Below are 16,645 nucleotides of genomic sequence, written 5' to 3'. Positions count from 1 at the left end.
CAACTCTACGACAGAGTTCATAGCACAGTGAGAGGAACTCAGAATTTGGGGTCAAGTCACATCAACCTAAAAAACAAGGCTGTTAATTATTTTTTTAATAAAAGCTACTTGAAAGATAATAAAAAGAAACACACACACACGCCACTCCATACAATCTTGTGATGGCACAATGAACTACTCTGTCAGAAGGATTGAACCTGTTTTTGCCTTTGAAGTGAATTTTCACTACCAGACTGAGGATTTTTGTTTTTCATTAAAGGAGATGTAAAATGCTTTAAAGTAGATCAACCTATTTGTAAAGATAAGATAAGAGCAGACAAGCCAGGAGTTTAAAATAATTTGCATTTTTGATGTGAAGTTTCTTTCATATTTGACAAATTCTAAAAGGGACATGGCTGGGGGCACATGCATAGAAAAATACGTGATGGTTCTTAGAACGTTCTTATTTATTATAGAGCAGAACTGCATTTTGCTTACATTCTATACAAAAGATAAACAGAAAAATGTTTTTATAAAGCCTTTACACAAAATAAATGAGAATTAAGAAGCATGTTAGATAATATATTTATTAAAAAAATAAAAATAATTGACACAGATACCGCACTGCATTGCATCCTGATAGCACCATCAAAAAGGCCATCTTAATATTTGTTTCCACAGCTTTATATATCATTTCCATCAATGATGTCACATTTTGTAAACAAAAAAGAAAGGGCGAATAATACATTGGATTTTAATTCAACTCAGTCCCAACAGTTACATCAGAGACACAAATGAGTGTGGTATCTCTGTTTCACAATCCAATCTCCTTTGCAAAGAGGCTTCAAAATAGACACACAACTTGAATTTCACCAGAAGGTGAGAAAGGAAAAAAACTATAAAGCAACTAGAATTTTTGGCATTTATGTTTGAAATTAAAATTCTCTTCTGTTATATGCCTCTTTATTGCTGACAATTTATTCTGAATTAAAGATTATTTCAAAAGATAAATCTGTACTTATCTGCATGCTCTCCTGCGCACACACTGTGTAAGTACATAAACAGTACATGTTACTGGGTATATCATTCACCCATTTACAGAAAGATAATTAAGAAGGATTACCAATAAGAATAAAATTGTAGAATAAAGCTGCACAACATTGATTATAAATTAGGTTTGTTCTTAGTCACTCTGTTTTCCTTATTGTCTTGACGTTTACATTCATTCCTGGAGAGATTTCCTATTTTTCTTCATGATGCCAGTCAATGGTGATTAGAGAAGGTATATGGGGTCTTAATTCTAAACACTTCAATGTGAAGATGAGATGCAATCTGATTGCAGACGCTGACACAGTACCGAATAAGATCAATCAGCGAAAGAACCTACAGCAGAAAGAAAAATAAAATTACTTCTAAAATGAACTACGGAATAGTCATTTAGAGATCAAAAAGAAAATACATCACTCTGTACATAAACACCCTCGCACCACCCCACCCTCATTCCCTCCATGAGGTGACTTAGAACTTAAGTCGCTCAATATTAACAGTAGTGTAGGCATTTTATTTTAAATTTTTATTAATAAGTAAAAACCCATACTATAATTTAAATAATGTAAATTGCACCCCAACATTTTCAATCCTGGCAACATGTCTATTATACACTTCTTTCTTCATTGCTTTCATCACTCATTGAATACTAATTCCTGCATTCCACCCACAGAGCCCTAATTTGTACTTTTCCCTTCAGCCCACTCTCCCATCGATTGGACTAGGTGCTCTCTCAATAAATTCTCCAATATGCCTCTGAAAGTATTCATATACATAACGTTCAGCCCACAACCAGAAGTCCGATCTTTCCAGATAGTAGCCTTCTCTATAATTATCAACGTTTTGCATTGTTTAAGGCCTCATTATTTTTTTTAACAAAACAGTGCAGACCTAGAAAAAGTGTTGCCAAATTGTCATATGCAATAGTACGTTCAGGGTAAATTAATTATACATTTTGACAAGGAAGATAAGCAGATATAGCTGGTCTCATTAGATGTCAAGAAAACAAAAGGTAATGGGAGGAGTGCTTCTATGAACCTCAGTCACTGATAATCATTCAGTGTCACAAAGTAGTCCATCGTTTTAATTTTGCCAGCCATACCAGCTCAGACAGAACCCACTATATACAAATCAGTAATGGGCCTCCTCCTATTGGAACAGTACAGCCAGAAGTGCCAGACCAGATTTTTTTTTTGTTTTCCCCAGTGTGACGTCCTAAGTGCAACACGTATCCCGAGATGTGAGTCCTCTGCTTATTGTACAAAGTACTCAAGCTGCACAATACCGATGAAGCCCAAACAGGCTGAAAACAGTCTGGGGTTCCTTATGCTCCGGCTTAGAGGAAGCTGGACCCGGCCAGGCAGGTCAGGCTCGACTTTTCCTACTGGAGCACTGAAACATGGTTTTCTCCTGGAGTCGCTACCATACATCTAGAAGAGGTTAGTTGTCTAAACTGAAAAAGAGGCAGATTTGTTCATAGGTTCCATAACAGATGCTACAAGTTTCTTTTGCTCAGAATATCATTTTCTGAAGTACCATTTGCACCATTCTCTACACCATCTTATCTTTATTGAAGCCAAATTTCCGATACTGCTGTTCACATTGCCCGCATCCTCAGCCAGAAACTTCTTGTCTATGCTGAAAAGTTGGTCCAGCATTCCATTGCGAGGGCCAAAATATAACAGACCCATCAACAAAAATAAAAAAATTATCCGCCAAACAGTGCTAGTCCTCTCTCACACAACAACCTTACTTTATCCTACATATTAAAAAAATAAATGACACATTTGCCTACTTTCTAACCATGACGTTCTAAAAGTGCTCTCACTTTCAACCTTGTGAGGAATAGTAAACAGATAAGTGAAAGTAAGACAAATAAATTCTGCTACTCACTAACTGGCTGGGTAGAGAAGACAAGAGGATAAAAGATATGCCTTTCAGCACCTCACCTATATTAGGTGCACAGAACTATTTCATTTTGAATATTAGCATTTTCCATGAAAATAACCCAGTTAAAATGCAACAACAACATTTTGTGCTCCTAATGCAAACTACGGGGGGGAGAAGAGGCTACATCAGTATTGTGCAGCTTGAGTACTATGGGGCAGTAGGCACGGGACTCGCATCTGGGCACAGAACGTACGGCAGGGTTTTGATCATGGAAGGGCTCTGAACAGGCCTCTACCTTACTATGGTACAGATCACTACAACCATCAAGGTAATAGGTTTGATTCTTGAATTAATTTCAGTCACTGCCAATTGGTCAGGACACATTCCAGTCCATTTTTCACTCTCCATGCTACTCTAGATAGAGGCAAATCTTAGGCAACTACTAGCCCTGCTCCTCACTGAAGCAGTTCAGCCCAATTTTCCAGGTGAGGCCCCTTCAGAATGTCTGGGCATAACCTTTGCACTTAGGCCGCCCTCTACATCAAGGTGATGGATAGAAAGCATAAATTAATCTCAGCCACTGGTGATCATTCAGGCCGCATTTGCCTACCATGCCACTTTTATTGTATTGTATTGTATTGTATTGTAATAGTATTTATATAGCGCTTACTACCCTTGACGAGGCGTTGAAGCGCTTTTCGGCGAGCAGCATGCTAATCCGGAACCCAAAAGGAATTAGTGGTAGATTAGAATAGGGAAATAGGAGTACAGTTTTAGTATTATGAGGAGTTAATTTGAGCCGCGGATATGTGAGTGTTAGTTGGATTGACTGGGGTAATGGAGGGGTAGAGAAGGGAAGAATCCAGAAGTATTAATTGGGAGTTTATGGTTTTAGGATTTAGGCTTGGGATAAGTAAAGGGGGGGGATGGAGGAGGGAAGAGTTCGTGGAAAGGGTTAGGAAGATCATAGTGGCAGGAGGGGTTTTGGATGAGTTAAAGGTGAGATAAATGAGGGAGAATTTAGTAGGGTTGTTTGGGAGATCATGGAAGTAAGGCGAGGGTTTGGATGAGTTAGATGTGGAAGAGGAGGTAAGAGCTCAGGCTGTGTTATTTAGGAGATGAAAGTAGTAGAATGGATTTGGGATGAGTCAGAGTGGGAATGGGGGATAGATTGATAGAGACATGACATATGGTGATGGGTAGACAAAGTGTGATATAAAATGAGAGCAGGGATTCATAAGTATATAACATAACTTATTTAGGAGCTATGCAATGACCTATGAACATGTTAAGCATATAATACACACACACACACACACACATATATATATATATATATAAGTGGAAAATTTCACTTACCCAGTGTACATCTGTTCGTCGCATGTTCCGCTGCAGATAAACATGCTGTGCATATACTTCTGCCATCTAGTGTTGGACTCTGAGTGTTACAAGTTTTTTTTCCAATCGAAGAAGTGTTTGAGTCACGGGATCGAGTGACTCCTCCACTTCGGCTCCATTGTGCATGGGCATCGACTCCATGTTAGATTGTTTTCCCGCAGAGGGTAAGGTAGGAGTGATAAGTATAAAGAAAAGAGATGTCCATGCTAATGGAATGTTTGAGATATATATATATATATATATATATATATATATATATATATATATACACACACACATACACACACATACATATGTACAAATGTTAACAAACGACTACAGGCTGCCGGGAAGGTGTGAGGGTGCGTGTGAATCTGCAGCGGAACATGCCTCGAACAGATGTACACTGGGTATGTGACATTTTCCGTTCGATGGCATGTGTAGCTGCAACTACACATGCTGTGCATAGACTAAAAAGCAGTTAGTCCTCCCATAAAAGCGGTGGTTAGCCTGTAGGAGTTGAAGTTGTTTGAAATAATCTTCTAAGTACAGCTTGACTAACTGTGGTTTGCTGTGTTGCTAAAACATCTACAAAATAGTGTTTAGTAAATGTATGTGGTGTTGACCAAGTAGCTGCTTTACATATTTCAGCCATTGGTATGTTTCCTAAAACGGCCATTGTAGCACCTTTCTTCCTTGTGGAATGTGCTTTAGGAATAACTAAGAGTTGTCTTTTGGCTTTAACGTAGCATGTTTAGATGCATCTTACTATCCATCTTGCTAAACCTTGTTTTGAAATGGGGTTATCAGTATGGGGTTTCTGAAAAGCTACAAACAGCGGTTTAGTTTTTCTGAATGGTTTTGTTCTATCTATATACTACATTAGTGCTCTTTTAATGTCTAATGTATGTAGAGCTCTTTCTGCCACAGAATCTGGCTGTGGGAAGAAGACTGGTAGTTCCACTGTTTGATTGATATGAAAAGGTGATACTACTTTAGGAAGAAATTTAGGATTAGTTCGTAGTATGACTTTATGTTTCTGTACTTGTATGAATGGTTCTTCAATAGTGAAAGCTTGAATTTCACAATTATGTAATTGCGACTAGGAAGGCAACCTTCCATGTTAGGAATTGCGTTTGACATGAGTGCATAGGTTCAAATGGTGGGCCCATAAGTCGCGTAAGCACTATGTTTAAATTCTATGAAGGAACTGGAGGTGTTCTGGGTGGAATGATGCATTTTAAGCCTTCCAAGAAAGCTTTGATACGGGAACTCTAAATAAAGAGCTGTGCTGTACATTTTGCAAATATGCGGAAATTGCAGTAAGATGTATCTTTATGGAAGAGAATGCTAAATTGGATTTTTGTAAATGAAGTGAATAGCATACCATATCTTGTATTGATGCTGTAAGAGGGACAATCTGTTTAGATTGACAGTAATATACAAATCTTTTCCATTTGTTAGCCTTTGCCCTGTTTAGTAGTGGGTTTTCTTGCTTGCTTAATCACTTCCATACATTCTGATGGTAGTTGTAAATACCCAAATTCAATGACCTCAGGAGCCAAATCGCCAGATTAAGTGTGTTGGGATTTGGGTGCCTGATCTGCCCTTTGTTTTGTGTCAACGGGCCTGGTCTGTTTGGGAGTTTGGAGTGTGGTACTACTGACAGGTCTAACAGTTTTGTGTACCACTGTTGACGTGCCCACGTTGGTGCTATGAGTTACATATTGAGTGTGTTTTGATGCAATTTGTTGACTAGAAATGGAATGAGTGGGAGAGGGGGGAAAGCGTAAGCAGATATCCCTGACCAATTGATACATAGAGCATTGCCCTTGGATAAGGGATGTGGGTGTCTGGATGCAGAGTTTTGGCATTTTGCGTTTTCGCTGGTGGCGAACAGATCTATGTCTGGTGTTCTCCATTGTTGAAAGTATTTTTGAAGTATTTGAGGGTGAATCTCCCACTCGTGTGTTTGTTGAGGATTTCTGCTGAGAACATCTGCCAATTGGTTGTGTATCCCTGGAATGTATTGTGCTACCAGGTGAATTTGGTTGTGTATTGCCCATTTCCAAATTTTTTGAGCTAGGAGGGAGAGTTGGGACGAATGTGTCCCTCCCTGCTTGTTTAGGTAATACATGGTGGTCATGTTGTCTGTTTTGGTCAGGACAATCTTGAGAATGAGAAGAGGCTGAAAAGCTTTGAGTGCTAGGAAGACAACTAACAACTCTAAGTGATTTATGTGTAGTTGTTTGTGTCGGGTATCCCATTGTCCTTGGATGTTGTGATTGTTTAGGTGAGCTCCCCAACCAATCATTGATGCATCTGTTGTAATTATGGTCTGAGGCACAGGGTCTTGAAATGGCTGCCCCTTGTTTACATTTGTGGAATTCCACCACTGAAGGGACATGTATGTTTGGCGGTCTATCAACACTAGATCTTGAAGTTGACCCTGTGCTTGTGACCATTGTTGTGCAAGGCACTGTTGTAAGGGCTGCATGTTTAGTCTTGCATGTGGAACAATTGCAATACATGATGCCATAATTCCTAACATTTTCATGATAAGTCTGACAGTGTACTGTTGACCTGTCTGTATCTGTGCCATTATATTTCGGAATGCTTGTATTCTCTGCGTATTTGAACTTGCTAGCGCTTTTAGAGTATTTAGTATTGCCCCTAAATAATGTTGTATGTGCACAGGTTGTAGTTGCAACTTTTGGTAAATTTGAGAATCCTAGCGTGTGCAGGGTTTGCATTACGTAATGCGCATGGTTTTGACACTGCGTATGACTGTTTTATTTTATCAGCCAATCGTCTAGATATGGAAAGACGTGTATATGTTGTCTTCTTAGGTAGGCTGCGACTACCGCTAGGCACTTTGTGAATATCCATGGCGCTGTTATTCCAAAGGGTAACACCTTGAATTGATAGTGCTTTCCTTGAATGACAAACCTGAGATATTTTCTGTGCGCCAGATGGATGGGTATATGAAAATATGCATCCTTGAGGTCTAAAGTTGCCATGAAATAGTGTTTTTGAAGTAGTGGGATAACATCCTGGAGAGTTAACATGTGAAAGTGTTCTGCCAGGATGTAAAGATTGAGGGTCCTGAGATCTAATATTGGCCTTAGGGTGCCATCCTTTTTGGGAATGAGGATATACAGTGAGTAAACTTCCGTCCCTACTAGTTTTTGTGGCACGGGTTCTATTGCTTGTTTGAGTAATAGAGATTTGACTTCTCCCTGTAACAGAGTGATATGTTCTGTGGATAGTTTGTGTGGTTTTGGTGGAATGTTTGGTGGAGTTTGTATCAACTCTAGGCAATAGCCGTTGCGGATAATTGATAATACCCAACTGTCTGTGGTAATGTTTAGCCAATTGGTGTGGAACTTTTGCAGTCTCCCTCCCACAGGGGAGGTGTGGAGTGGAAGGGAATGGAACAAGTCACTGTTTACTGTGTTGTGAGGCTTGTTTAGGTGTTTGATATTTCCCTCTACCTCTGGGGTACTGGCCTCCATATGTGCTCTTAAAACCACCTCGTTGGTATTGAGGTTGGTAGGCCGGATTTGGCTGCGATGTGGATGCCTCTGCAGTTTGAGCCCTAAATCCACCTCTAAACTGGGGTTTCCGAAAGGACCCTCTGTATTGTGTGGTGTATAGTGCACCTATCACTTTTGCGGTGTCTGAATCGTTACGCATTATTTCAATTGCAGTGTCCACCTCTGGGCTGAAAAGCTGTTTTTTGTTGAATGGCATATTCAACACCGCCTGTTGGATTTCGTGTTTGAACCCCGAGGACCTGAGCCATGCATGCCTCCTGATTGTTACAGCAGTGTTGATGCTCCTGGCCGCAGTGTCTGCTGAGTCTAGGGCAGACCTAATCTGATTGTTGGTGATGGCTTGCCCTTTCTCTACTATCTGCTGTGCCCTTTTTTGCTGTTCCTTGGGGAGATGCTGAATTATATCTTTCATCTCGTCCCACTGGGCCCGGTCATATCTAGCCAACACCACCTGTGAGTTGGCTATTCTCCATTGGTTGGCTGCCTGGGATGCCACTCTCTTCCCTGCAGCATCAAATTTTCTACTCTCTTTGTCTGGTGGGGGTGCATCACCTGACGACTGAGTTTGCCCTCTTCCTGGCAGCACTTACCACTACTGAGTCTGGAGGGAGTTGCTGAGTTATATAGACAGGATCAGAAGGAGGTGGCTTGTATTTTTTTTCTACTCTAGGAGTTATTATTCTTGCTTGTACAGGCTCGAAGGGCAAGTAGAGATGTTTGTTCCGACGGTACCGAAGTATCGATAGATGTAATGCGATCTAAACAATACCGACGAGAAATGAAGCGTTGTCAAAGTTTTCCGAATCAAACTATTGGAGCGAAAGGAAACAAGTCCAAACCTGACGACGGAAAGAAAACAATCTAACATGGAGTCGATACCCATGAGCAATGGAGCCGAAGAGGTGTCGTCACTCGATCCCGTGACTCAAAAACACTTCTTCGAATAAAAACAACTTGTAACACTCCGAGCCAAACACTAGATGGCAGAAGTATATGCACAGCATGTGAATCTGCAGCGGAACATGCCACGAACAGATGTACACTGCCATCGAACATAAATATACACACACATACACATATATACATATATACACACACACTCACATGAATACACACACATATATGGAAAATGTCACTTACCCAGGGTACATCTGTTCGTGGCATTAGTCGCTGCAGATTCACATGCTGTGCACATCCCGCCATCTGGTGTTGGGCTCGGAGTGTTACAAGTTGTTTTTCTTCGAATGTGTAGCTGCAGATACACATGCTGTGCATAGACTAGTAAGCAGTTATCTCCCCAAAAGCGGTGGTTCAGCCTGTAGGAGTTGAAGTTGTTTGAAACAATGTTCGTAGTACTGCTTGGCCTACTGTGGCTTGTTGAGCCGTTAGCACATCTACAGAGTAGTGTTTGGTAAATGTATGAGGCGTAGACCATGTAGCTGACTTACATATTTCGGTCATTGGAATATTTCCTAGAAAGGCCATGGTAGCACCTTTCTTTCTAGTTGAGTGTGCCTTTGGTGTAATAGGCAGTTCTATTTTTGCTTTAAGATAACAGGTTTGAATGCATTTAACTATCCACCTAGCAATGCCTTGTTTAGAAATTGGATTTCCTGTATGAGGTTTTTGGAAAGCAATAAATAATTGCTTTGTTTTTCGAATTAGTTTTTTTCTGTCAATGTAGTACATTAACGCTCTTGATGTCTAATGTATGTAGTGCTCTTTCAGCTACAGCGTCTGGCTGTGGGAAGAACACTGGTAATTCTACTGTTTGATTTAAGTGGAACGGTGATATGACTTTTGGTAAAAATTTAGGATTTGTCCGTAGAACTACTTTATGCTTGTGTATTTGAATAAATGGTTCTTGTATGGTAAATGCTTGAATCTCACTTACTCTTCTTAAAGATGTGATGGCAATTAAAAATGCAACTTTCCATGTTAAGTATTGCATTTCACAAGAGTGCATGGGCTCAAAAGGTGGGCCCATGAGTCGTGTTAAGACAATGTTGAGGTTCCATGAAGGAACTGGTGGTGTTCTTGGTGGTATAATTCTCTTTAGACCTTCCATAAATGCTTTTATGACTGGTATCCTAAATAGAGAAGTTGAGTGCGTAATTTGCAGGTAAGCTGAAATTGCTGTAAGATGTATCTTAATGGAAGAAAAAGCTAGCTTTGACTATTACAAATGTAGTAAGTTTCCTACGATGTCTTTGGCAGATGCGTGTAAGGGTTGAATTTTATTATTATGGCAGTAATAAACAAATCTTTTCCACTTATTTGCATAGCAATGTCTAGTGGTAGGTTTCCTAGCTTGTTTTATGACCTACATACATTCATGTGTAAGGTCTAAGTGTCCGAACTCTAGGACTTCAGGAGCCAGATTGCTAGATTCAGCGATGCTGGATTTGGGTGTCTGATCTGTTGTCTGTGTTGCGTTAACAGATCTGGTATGTTTGGTAGTTTGACATGAGGCACTACTGAGAGGTCTAGTAGTGTTGTGTACCAAGGTTGTCTTGCCCATGTTGGCGCTATTAGTATGAGTTTGAGTTTGTTTTGACTCAACTTGTTTACTAGATATGGAAGGAGTGGGAGAGGGGGAAAAGCGTAAGCAAATATCCCTGACCAGCTCATCCATAACGCATTGCCCTGAGACTGATCTTGTGGGTACCTGGATGAGAAGTTTTGGCATTTTGCGTTTTCCTTTGTTGCAAATAGATCTATTTGTGGTATTCCCCAACTCTGGAAGTAAGTATTCAGTATTTGGGGGTGAATCTCCCATTCGTGGATCTGTTGGTGATCCCGAGAGAGATTGTATGCTAACTGATTCTGAACTCCTGGAATAAATTGAGCTATTAGACGAATGTGGTTGTGAATCGCCCAATGCCATATTCTCTGTGCCAGTAGACCCAACTGTGTTGAGTATGTCCCTCCCTGTTTGTTTAGGTAATACATCGTTGTCATGTTGTCTGTCTTGACAAGAATGTGTTTGTGGCTTATTATGGGTTGAAATGCTTTCAGCGCTAGAAATACTGCCAATAGTTCTAAGTGATTTATGTGAAACTGTTTTTGGTGAGTGTCCCATTGTCCTTGGATGCTGTATTGATTGAGGTGTGCTCCCCACCCTATCATGGAGGCATCTGTCGTTATTACATATTGTGGCACTGGGTCTTGGAAAGGCCGCCCTTTGTTTAAATTTATACTGTTCCACCACTGAAGCGAGGTGTATGTTTGGCGGTCTACCAACACCAGATCTAGAAGTTGACCCTGTGCCTGTGACCACTGTGATGCTAGGCACTGTTGTAAGGGCCGCATGTGCAACCTTGCCTTTGGGACAATGGCTATGCATGAGGACATCATGCCTAGGAGTTTCATCACCATTTTGACTTGTATTCTTTGTTTTGGATACATGGCCTGTATTACATTGTGAAATGCCTGAACCCTTTGTGGACTTGGAGTGGCAATCCCTTTTGCTGTGTTCATTGTCGCCCCTAAGTATTGCTGTGTTTGACACGGTATAAGGTGTGACTTTGTGTAGTTGATTGAGAAACCTAGTTTGTGGAGGGTTTCTATGACATACTTTGTGTGTTGTGAACACTTTTCTAGCGTGTTGGTTTTGATTAACCAATCGTCTAGGTACGGGAACACATGTATTTGCTGCCTTCTGATATGTGCAGCTACGACTGCCAGGCACTTTGTAAAAACTCTTGGCGCAGTTGTTATTCCGAATGGCAACACTTTGAATGGGTAATGTATCCCTTGGAATACAAACCTTAAGTACTTTCTGTGTGAAGGATGTATCGGTATATGGAAATATGCATCCTTTAGGTCTAGTGTTGTCATGTAGTCTTGTTGTTTGAGTAGTGGGATTACGTCTTGTAATGTCACCATGTGAAAGTGATCTGATTTGATGTAGGTATTTAATGTTCGGAGATCTAATATAGGTCTCAGAGTTCTATCTTTTTTGGGTATGAGAAAGTACAGAGAGTAAACTCCTGTTCCTTTCTGGTGTTTTGGTACTAATTCTATTGCTTCTTTTAGTAGCAATGCCTGAACCTCTAGTCCTAGGAGATCTATATGTTGTTTTGACATATTGTGTGTTTTCGGTGGGACGTTTGGAGGGAATTTGAGAAATTCTATGCAATAACCATGCTGGATAATTGCTAGGACCCAAGTGTCTGTTGTTATTTCCTCCCAATGTTTGTAAAATTTGGTTAGTCTCCCCCCCACAGATGTTATGTGTTGGGGATGTGTGACTTGGAAGTCACTGCTTGTTTTGAGGAGTTTTGGGACTTTGGAACTTTCCTCTATTCTTTTGGAATTGTCCCCCTCTATATTGTCCCCGAAAACTTCCCCGCTGATACTGGCTCTGGTAAGTGGGTCTTGTTTGTGAGGTTGTGGGTTCTGTGCTTTGTCCTCGAAACCCCCCTCTAAACTGTGTTTTTCGAAATGTGCCTCTGCCCTGTGGGGAGTAGAGTGCGCCCATGGCTTTGGCCGTGTCAGTGTCTTTTTTAAGTTTTTCGATCGCAGTGTCCACCTCCGGCTCAAACAACTGCTGTCCGTTGAATGGCATATTTAGCACAGCTTGCTGTATTTCTGGTTTAAATCCTGATGTACGCAGCCATGCATGTCTCCTTATTGTTATTGCTGTGTTGACAGTTCTAGCAGCTGTGTCTGCAGCATCCATTGCTGACCGGATCTGATTGTTGGAGATACTCTGTCCTCCTTCTACTACCTGCTGCGCTCTCTTCTGGAACTCCTTGGGCAAATGTTCTATAAAGTGTTGCATTTCGACCCAATGGGCCCGTGCCGCCACCCTTTTGCCTGCTGCGTCGAATTTTCTACTTTCTTTATCTGGAGGTGGTGCATCTCCTGAAGTATGTGAGTTCGCTCTTTTGCGAGCTGCCCCTACTACAACGGAGTCCGGTGTTAGTTGTTGTGTGATGTACACGGGGTCTGTTGGTGGCGGTTTATATTTTTTCTCCACTCTTGGAGTAATGGCCCTTCCTTTTACAGGCTCTTCAAACACTTGTTTGGAGTGTTTTAGCATTCCGGGTAGCATAGGAAGACTTTGATAGTGGCTGTGTGTGGACGACAGCGTATTAAAAAGAAAGTCGTCTTCAATGGGCTCAGCATGCAGGCTGACATTATGAAATGCCGCTGCTCTCGACACCACCTGTGCGTAGGCTGTACTATCCTCTGGTGGCGACGGTCTAGCTGGATAACATTCCGGACTATTATCTGACACTGGTGCATCATAAAGGTCCCATGCGTCAGGGTCATCTTGACTCATTCCTGTATGAGTTGGGGATTGCATCATTGGTGGAGTGGCTACCGGTGATGGTTGCGGGGAGCATTGTGGAGATGGTGGCGGGGTTACTTGTTTAGCCACCTTTGCCTGTGGCTGCTTGTCTTTTTCTTTAAAGGCAAGCTTGCGTTTCATTTTAATCGGAGGGAGAGTACTGATCTTCCATGTTTCTTTTTGGATAAGGAGCCTTCTTTGTATATAGTCTGGCTCTATTGTTTCTAATTCCTGTCCAAATCTATGTGTCTTCATTTGTGTGGACAGTCCTTGTTCCTCAGTGTAGGAACTTGTTTTCGGTTCCGAGGCCGGATGTTTCGGTATCGAAACCTTTTCGGCTGGTTTTTCGGTTCTGACGAAACCTTCTTTACTTTCGGCGTCGTGGTCTCTCGGTGTCGACCCATTTCGGTGCCGCTATCTCGGTACCGAACCTGCTCCGAGCCACTATCTCGAGCCCGAGATTGCTGTGTGGCGGTATCTCGACCGGAGTCGGATGACTTCGCCCCCAGCGTGCCCTTTTTCGGTGCCGATGATCGGTCACCTATTTTTCAGGTTAAGCCATGGCCTGTTGGCGGTGGCGTCCCCTGGGCTTTAGTGTTTTTTTCCATGAGCTTTGTGTTTCGACGTCTTACTCACGGTTTTCGGCGTTTCCTCGGGATCGATCTCATCAGAGTCCGATTCATGGATGGAGAAGGTTTCTTCCTCCTCTTCGAAACGCTCTTGTCCTGTCGGCGCCTACGCCATTTGCAGTCTCCTTGCTCTTCGGTCTCTTAGTGTCTTCCTGGACCGAAACGCTCGACAGGCTTCACAAGTATCTTCCTTGTGTTCCAGCGACAAACACAAGTTACAGACCAGATGCTGATCTGTATATGGATACTTGTTATGGCATTTTGGGCAGAAGCGGAATGGGGTCCGGTCCATCAGCCTTGAAGAGACACGTGGCCGGGCCGACCAGGCCTCGACGGGGGATCGAAAAAACCCCGAAGGGCCACCGGAGCGCTTCAAAAGTCGGTGTCGATCTGTTGTAACTAACCCGATACCGAACGCAAACAATACAGACGATTTTACCGAGATTCTAACTAACTTTCCGACCCGAAACACGGAGCGAAAAGGAACACGTCCGAACCCGATGGCGGAAAAAAAACAATCTAAGATGGAGTCGACGCCCATGCGAAATGGAGCCGAAATGGGAGGAGTCCCTTGGTCTCGTGACTCGAAAAGACTTCTTCGAAGAAAAACAACTTGTAACACTCCGAGCCCAACACCAGATGGCGGGATGTGCACAGCATGTGTATCTGCAGCTACACATGCCATCGAACATATATATATATACATATTTAAACCATAAGTAAATATACATTAAACAGAGTATGTGTGTAGTTTATTGTTATGACATAGTAGCGATATATATTTTCTAAAGAACTATATATAACTAGAAAATACACATAATCAGATAAAAATATGTATCAACATAGGCATATGCAGTCCATAGCTGTTTGAATATGGTGGTTATGAAGGAAAGAGCCAACTCTTGAGTAGTTTTCTGAAGACAAGATAGTTATCTGTGGTTCTTATAGTTGGGGGTAATGAATTCCATAGTTTGGCTGCTTGAACGGAGAAGGATGTACCACCTATAGTCTTTTTCTTGTATGGTGGTGTTCTAAGGTGGGGTGCCAATCCTGAGAGGAGGTTTCTTTGTTGAATGTATTTGGTTATTTTGTTTCTGATAAAAAGCGGTCCTGTTCCATGTATAGCTTTGTGGGTGATAACAGTACTGATCATGCACTCATGGGAACATTTCATACTGAACTGCCAGGTCCCCTCCAGAATAGGACACAAATAACCATAAACCAATTTAAGCCTATTTGGCCTCTTCAGCAGAGTGCAGCTCAAATCCTATGGCACATTGATGTAAGAGCATGTTTCTTGTTCTTAAAGCATCAAATGCAACAAAAACCAAGTTGATCAATGGAATGCTTGAATTAGCATTAGCCTGTGGCTGCATTCTAGTTCACTGACCACCATTCCAACAGGAACAGTCCAGCCAAACGGTCAGGCCGGGTTCTTTTTGTCCTCAGTGGCATGCCCCAGTGTGATGTGGGAACTGTGCAATGGACCTCAAGCTGAAGAGGTCCAAACAGGCCAAAACTGGTCTGCGGTTGATTGTGTTTCCGTTCAGAGGAGACTTACTATGGCAGGTCTGGCAAAACTGTTCAGAATGGAAGAGGAACAAGGATGATTTGTATAGGACTGTCTGAAGTGGTATTGTGGGCAAAATAAGCAACAGACTGGGATGAGGCCTGAGTAACTGAAGAGTGGCTAAGATTCATTTGAAGCATTTCACTCATCACTTTCTTTTCTTCACAGTTGTGATTACAGCAGTTCTGTCTTTAGTTTCAGAGGTAGGATTTTCTGAATTGATCTGGCAGAGGGGACACATTTGCTAAAATGCCCTCATATGGAATACAACATGTTACTTTAAATAAATATTGGATTTAATTTAGATTAAAGAATGAGGTCTACACATTGGCCCATTCCACATGACCCTATTATGTAACTTTGGGCCATCCATGATATGCAAAAGTACCTCAGTTTCTGTTTTCCAGAACTGTTAAAAATGACCAACCTGTGTCTCAACAATGAGCACTTCCATTGACATGTAGACAAAAGTCTTGTCAGAGTCCAAGTACTGTGATTTTTAAATGGGGGACATACACTGATGGGTGTGTTTTTACAGCTGGGGCCACTGCTTCTCATCTGTCCTGGACCTCTGCCCATGCTTCACTGGAGCTGTGTATTATCCCAGGTTGGAGCAGTCATGGAGCGCGATCGTTGGGGACCACAAGCCCTTGCTGGGTTCCCACCTGCTGTCAACTGTCTACGGTACCAAAGCACAAGGGAGTCTCACTGTGCTGGGGGATGCACGCAATGACTCAGGTATGTTTTTACTGCTGGGGGCACCTCTTCTCATCTGTCCTGGACCGCCGCCCCTGCTTCAGTGGAGCCGTGTAATATCCTAGGTTTGAGCCGTCAATAAGAGCTATCTCGGTGGACCACAAGTCCCATAAGCCCTTGCTGGGTTACCACCTTTACTACTAAAGCACGAGGGAGGCCCACTGCGCTGGGGCGACGCATGCACTAACGTGTTTTACAGCTGATGCCATCTCTATTCATCTGTCCTGGACCTCCGACCCTGCTTCATTCGAGCCGTGTAATATCCCATGTTGGAGCCATCACGGAGTGTGATCGCTGGGGACCACATGTCGCACAAGTCCTTGCTGGGTTCCCACCTGCTGCCAATTGCCTTCGCTACTGAAGCGCGACAAAGTCTCATTGTGCGGGATGCATGCAGGACGTGCCCGGGCTAACCCGGGTTGGGGGAGGGGGAGGTAATCGTAGGAATTAAAGGCAAAAAGGGTTGAAAGCATGTTGGAGTTAACAGTGTGCTCAATCGCATAGACAATCTACTGGTTGATTGTGAGACGATCTTAGCTCC

General features: G+C 42.2%; 1 protein-coding gene across 2 annotated transcripts in view; it reads right to left on the bottom strand.

The window, feature by feature from the left end:
- Positions 1-548: 548 nt before the first annotated feature.
- Positions 549-16,645, bottom strand: part of CEPT1 (choline/ethanolamine phosphotransferase 1) — a 251,381-nt gene continuing 235,284 nt past the window's right edge. For both annotated transcript variants that reach the window (XM_069238994.1, XM_069238995.1), the window contains exon 10: positions 549-1,362. In XM_069238994.1, the coding sequence (XP_069095095.1) occupies positions 1,243-1,362 (120 nt within the window). In that variant the 3' untranslated portion in view covers positions 549-1,242. The remainder of the gene's footprint in view (positions 1,363-16,645) is intronic.

The sequence above is a fragment of the Pleurodeles waltl genome, chromosome 6 (genome assembly GCF_031143425.1).
Source record: "Pleurodeles waltl isolate 20211129_DDA chromosome 6, aPleWal1.hap1.20221129, whole genome shotgun sequence".
In the NCBI taxonomy this organism is placed as follows: domain Eukaryota; kingdom Metazoa; phylum Chordata; class Amphibia; order Caudata; family Salamandridae; genus Pleurodeles; species Pleurodeles waltl.
This window is presented reverse-complemented; position numbering and strand designations above follow the sequence as displayed.